We start from the raw sequence: 6,000 nt of genomic DNA on the forward strand, positions 1-6,000 counted from the left end.
CGGGGTTGGGGCTGGGCCCTGAAGTGTCAGATGTTGCTAACCCGGGGTCAAGCGGGCAAGGACAGGAATGGTCACTGCGTGTGCCAGGACAGAGCCCTGTGTCCTCCCGGTACAGGGCAGGTAGATGTGGGACTGGGAGCAGGACTCCTAGTGGCCTGAGCGGGAACTGGAAGAGAAAGGACTTCTGGAGCCCACAGCCCACCATTCTGGAGGCCAGCTGCCCAGGTCAACCAGGTGGATGGGGGTTGGGCTTCTGCAGCAAAATTTCGGAGGGCAAACCAGGACATGGTCTAGAGGAGTTAGGCAAGAAGCAGAAACAGGACAGAAGTGCAGCTTGGTCCGGAGAAAGAGCCTCTCCAGATAGGGGAGGGCCACAAGTGCACATGTGCCCACGCCCACCCAGCACAGGCACACACATGTGCACACTCACATGCACTGCATGCACACTTGTACACAGGCCCACACGTATGCACGCATGGCACACACACACACGGGCATTCATTCACACTTACGCACTTCTTGTACACACATGCATACTCTCCTACACAAGTACACGTGTGCGTTTCCATGCATGCACGTGCCTGCACAAGCACACATGTGTGCACGTGTGGATCACATGCATGAACACGTGTGCACCCAACTCCTCAGAGGTGCCCTCAGGCTCCTCCTGCCATCACTGTGCAGCAGGGGCTGTGGGACCCCAGGGCAGGTGCAGCACAGGTGTTCCCAGGAAGACACAGACATCCCTCACACACCCATGGGCACACCTGGGCAAGCAGCGCCTTCTACAAGGACTCGGTTCACCTCACAGGTAGGTGCTGGCTGGGGCAAGCTCCCAGAGGATCCGGAGGTGATAGTGGGAGAGTAGTTCACCACGGGGCATGCATCAGAGCTCCCTCCTCTAGAGGCAGCACGCACAGGGAAGAGTGAAAGTGTTACCACAGGGCCTGCCTGCGGGGTGAAGGTGGGGCACAGCCCACAGGGCAGGCAGTCCATGCTGCCTGCAGTGGCATAGGGGTCATGTGGTGGGGTCCTGGGAGTGCAGAGAGGCACGCGGTGGTGGGGAGCTCCTGGGAGCCTGTTTCCAGTGCTCTTTGGGGGGCTGAGTTTTGACCTCAGGCAAGTTACTTTAAGAAATCACTGTGTCACTTGTGTGGCTAGGTGAGTGTGTGCATGCACGTGTGTTCTGCGTGAGTGTGCATGCGTGTGTATATGTCTGCACAGTATTGGTGAAGGACCCGGACTCCGGAGAGGGAGGGAAGCACAAGACGGAGGAGACACTGCATTTCCAGCTGTGTCTACAGCGCTTGCTTTCTTCAAGGACCTCTAAAGAGAATTTGGACAATGTTAAGATTTAAATCATCAGGGTGTGGACTTTCATAGTCTCTCTGCTTTTCCCTATGCTTCAGATACTTTACGGTGAGAATAGACTGTAGTTCAAACAGCAAAGGGGGCTGCCAGGGAGTGCCCCGGAGGCCGGCGAGGGCCCATGAGGTTGGGCCTGTCTAGAAGCGAGTGGGCAGGAGCCACAGGCTGGCGCTCTGGAGAAGCAGCAGGTGGGGAGGTGCAGACTCAGGGTGTGTCTGCAGGGGCAGCACACACAGCCAGGACTGCAAGTCAGTGGAGCAGGTGGGTGAGGCTTCTAGCGAGAAAAAGTCACAAGAGACTCTGCACTTCCCCTGGCTGGGATCCCCCAACCATCCGGCCCCTGAGCCTTGGCCCCCAGTCACCCCGAGGGACCCTGCCCCGTGAGCCCTGCTCCCTGCCATTTTCTTCTCCATGGCCTCCCTGTGGCCTTGCCAGCGCCTCTGCCTCTGCACCTGGCACCCTCCCTTGCCAGCCCCCGCTGAAGAGTTGTTGGGGGGCAGAAGCACTGAGTGCCCAGGGCACAGCTGGAGAACGGAGCCAGGAAGTTGGTCTTGGCATTGAAGCTTCAGGGAAGCCCAGGGGCGAGGCCTGGCGGGCCAGTGGGCACAGCTCATGTGAGGGCAGGAGGGTGACACCGGGGTGGACACTGAGTAACCACGAGGTGGGGTGTGGACAGATTATTTTCTTCCTCTGTATTTCCCAGGTATTTTGTAATGTGGATGGAATACATATTTATGTCATTTGAAACATGTAAGAAAAATCAGGTAAAAGCTGTTGCACTCGGAAATGAGGAAGCCATGGGTGACCGCCGAGGGAGCAGTTGTGGGCTGAACAGTTGGTTGGCAGGTGCCAGGGCCCGAGAGGGTCACTTCTGGAGAGGGGCATCAGGAGTTCATGTTCTCCAGGACCCCTTATCCAGGCTGTGTTGGGGATGTCCAGGGTGGGATCAGCTGGTGCCCAGTAGTCACCGGGCTGGGCTGTGTCTCCCCGCAGCCCGGAAGCAGGAGATCATCAAGACCACGGAGCAGCTCATCGAAGCCGTCAACAACGGCGACTTTGAGGCCTACGCGTGAGTCCCCAGGGCTGGGGGGGTGGCTGTGCAGGATGAGGATGTGGAAACCTGGGGAGCCCGGCCGAGTCAGGGGTTCCCCAGGGCCCCTCCTCACTTGGATTTGGCCCCCAGGAAAATCTGTGACCCAGGCCTGACCTCATTTGAGCCTGAAGCTCTAGGCAACCTGGTTGAAGGGATGGACTTCCACAGATTCTACTTTGAGAACCGTGAGTGAGGGAGCTGGGGCTGAGGCATGAGCAGGTGGCATCCCTCGGGGGAGGTTGGCGGCCATCCGTGGAAGCCCTGAGCCCTCTGTATCCAGGGTTGGTGGGGCCCTTGCTGGCGCTTCCCGTGTCACTGCCCCAGCCCCCAGAGTCCCTCTTGGAGGGCCATGTGCCCTCCCCATGAGCGGGAGCCAGGCAGGGAAGGGTCAGGCTGGTGGGGTGGGTGGAGGGCAGGCCAGTGGGGTGGCCACAGTCCCCGAGAACCCCCACCCCGCCATCCGCAGTGCTGGCTAAGAACAGCAAGCCAATCCACACGACCATCCTGAACCCCCACGTGCACGTCATCGGGGAGGACGCCGCCTGCATCGCTTACATCCGGCTCACGCAGTACATCGACGGGCAGGGCCGGCCCCGCACCAGCCAGTCCGAGGAGACCCGCGTGTGGCACCGCCGTGACGGCAAGTGGCAGAACGTGCACTTCCACTGCTCGGGCGCGCCCGTGGCCCCGCTGCAGTGAAGGTGAGCTCCCCTGGCCAGGGGACAGCCAGGGCAGGGGGAGGGACCGTGGTGTGAGTGGCAGAAGCCCCGGGAGGCGATGGGGAGTGTGGCAGAGCCCCCTCTTAGGGAGCGCCTGAGCTCTCCAGGTGAGGCCATGGGAATGAAGTGACGTCAAGGACAATGGCAAGCTGGGTGTGGTGGGGGCCTGAGCCATACGCATGGGTGCAGCCCGGGGCACTGCACCCCGTTTGTCAGCACCTTTCGGGCCCTAGATGGGGGTTCCCAAGTGTGGATGCCTTGGGGCCAAAGCTCAGTTGTATGAGGATGGTGCAGTTGTCTTGGGCGCCTCAAGCCCCCTCTTCTGAACGAGCTTTATTCGGGACGTTGGTTTTAACCTCTCTGGGGTCCTGCATTGCGGATGGCAGCGCCTGGGGTGGACAGGGAGAGGGGCTGCTGGGAGCTGACCCGCCGCCCTGTTTCAGAGCTGCGCCCTGGTTTCACCGGACAGAGTTGGTGTTTGGAGCCCGGCCGCCCTCGGGCACACGGCCTGCCTGTCGCATGTTTGTGTCTGCCTCGTCCCCTCCCCTGGTGCCTGTGTCTGCAGAAAAACAAGACCAGATGTGATTTGTTTTAAAAAACGAGATGATGACAATGACAACCACAAAAAAAAAAAAAATTGACATCGGATGAAATGAAAAAAAAAAAAAACTAAAGGAAGGAAAAAGCTGTAAAAATCACTGGCATTCGTGGGGCCACTCCCCACCCAAGCTCCACGTGTGTCCGTCCGTGCTCCTGGCCTCTGGGGGACCAGCTGGCACATGAACTTGTCCACCAGGCCCCTGTCACGTGCTGAACGGTGTTAGTCTGTAGGTAATGCACACACCCCACACCTAAGGCGTCTGCATCCTCCCGCCAACGCATGGGCTCCACGTGGTGTGCTCGCTGGCTGTCGTGACCGTCAGCTGTCTTTCGGGAGGGGCTGTGGGGGCCCACGGGGCTGCCTCCTTTCCCGCTAGTCGTGCCTGAGAGTTGCTGTTGTTCCTGCTTTCCCCTCCCTCCCTTTCATCCCCTGAAGGGCTGGGTGTGGGCTCCCCGTGCCCGGCGTTCCTCACACCCAGCATGGACAGCCTGCAGCAGAGCCCAGGCCAGCCCCTCACCCCCTGGAGTGTCGAGGAAACTGGAGTCTCGTCCCCAAGGCCGTCAGAGATGCCTCCACAGACCCAGGCCTCCAGCGCTGGTCCTTCTGGGGAACAGAGGTACAGAGGGGCACACCTTAGCTTCAAGCCTCCAGCTGGCAAAAGATGGCACCGTTGGCCGCAGCTCCAACATGCCCAGCTGCGGAGAGGGAACTCAGCCTGGGCTGGCCTCCCTCCTGTTTGGGGCGTCTGTCCCTTCTCTGCCAGCCACAGATGCATTGGCCGCTCCTGACTGTCTCTGCCCCTCGACCCTCCTCCTGACTTGTGCGGCTTCTCCCCCATGCAGCTGGGAGCAGACTTTTCACAAAGGACTGTGGGCCTCTCTCAAGTCCCGAGCCCCCGACTGAGGCGGGGAGGAGGCCAGGCTTTGTGTCTGGGGATATTTGCCTGCTGATGGAGTCTGGGGGAGCCGGGGCTTAGGGCCCGGTCGGGTGATGCAGCAAGTGGCAGAGAGGGTTCAGCAGGTTGTGGCTGCTCGGGCTCCTGGGCTGAGACAGGAGTCCAGGCAGGTGCTTGCTGAAGTGGGAGCACTTTCGGAGTCCGGGCCTGAGCAGAGGGAGCGAAAGTCACAGTGAGGGCCAGCCCAGGGCACACGAGAGGTCTGAGGGCAGGGAGAGGTGTTGGACGTGCCAGCTTTGGCCACGTGGGCCAGCTCCTTGGCCCTCGGCGTGGCAGAGCTGCAGTGTGTGTAAGGGCACCTTCCAGGTGAGCCAAGGATGCAGCCAGGGTGAGAAGGCAGGCTGGAGGCAGAAACGGGTGGACCCAAGGCCCAGGACACCAGAGGGTGGAGGGGAGGGTCCAGCAGGGGACCACGGTACTGCATCCGGGGGCTGGCTTCCTGCTCCTGAGCACCTGGGCTCACTGCGGAGCGGGTGGGTGCCCTCACCCCTCGTGATGGGGGTACCCTGGAGAGGCTCGGGGACAGAGCGAGCCGGAGCACAGTTGGGAAGCCGGGTGGGGTGGGGGCAGTCAGGAGTCCTGACTGCAGAGGTTCAGGGGCCCTCACCCCAGCGCCTGTCCACCTTCAATTCACGTCGTTTTCAACAAGGATTTTCTTTATCTTCCCCCGCAAATCAAGCCAAGGGAGGGACACAGAGTGGGGAACAGGACACAGGATCCTAAACTCCAAGGGGACTGTCCACCAACGAACACTCAGAGTGGACGCCACCTTCTGTCCACGCTATACCCAGGACAGCTGTCCCCATCCATGGACACAGGGTAAACATCTGCCGGGCTCCGCACCAGTGGCTCCCTGGGCCACAGGACAGTGGCAGGGCTCACCATGGACAGCGTGTGGCCCAGCGGCCGGCCACCCTGGCATCCTGGGGCCTCCTCCCCTCCTCTCCCTTTCACCTTGTCATCTCCACGGAGCTGCCTGTCTGGGATAATTTGGGGATTTTTTTTCTGGGGGATAATTCTTTTGCATGACCCCTAAAGAGCAAGCCACAGCCGCTCTGCTAGCTAGGTGTCCGCGGTGTGGTGGCAGCGGCCCGCTGGCCAGCGCTGCAGGGGTCGGCTGCCCACGGTGCTGGCTGGCCTCCCCTCTTCTCTCTTTTTGCTGAGTTTCATTGTCTTTTCTTTCTGAGCCTTGTAAGTGTACAAAATTATTCTTATTTTGTTCTGTCTCGGGAAACTGCAAATAAAAGAAAACAGGACAAACCGC

At 60.3% G+C, this 6,000-nt stretch overlaps 1 protein-coding gene across 1 annotated transcript in view; it reads left to right on the top strand.

The window, feature by feature from the left end:
* CAMK2B (calcium/calmodulin dependent protein kinase II beta) overlaps window positions 1–6,000 on the top strand; it is a 66,364-nt gene extending 60,364 nt beyond the window's left edge. The window contains exons 17-20 of the mRNA XM_008057238.2: window positions 2,362–2,437; window positions 2,552–2,646; window positions 2,928–3,162; window positions 5,416–6,000. Coding sequence (XP_008055429.2) covers window positions 2,362–2,437; window positions 2,552–2,646; window positions 2,928–3,160 — 404 coding nt within the window. The 3' untranslated portion in view covers window positions 3,161–3,162; window positions 5,416–6,000. The remainder of the gene's footprint in view (window positions 1–2,361; window positions 2,438–2,551; window positions 2,647–2,927; window positions 3,163–5,415) is intronic.

The sequence above is a fragment of the Carlito syrichta genome, unplaced genomic scaffold (assembly GCF_000164805.1).
Source record: "Carlito syrichta isolate Samal-C Ts95f unplaced genomic scaffold, Tarsius_syrichta-2.0.1 Scaffold302911, whole genome shotgun sequence".
Classification (NCBI taxonomy): Eukaryota; Metazoa; Chordata; class Mammalia; order Primates; family Tarsiidae; genus Carlito; species Carlito syrichta.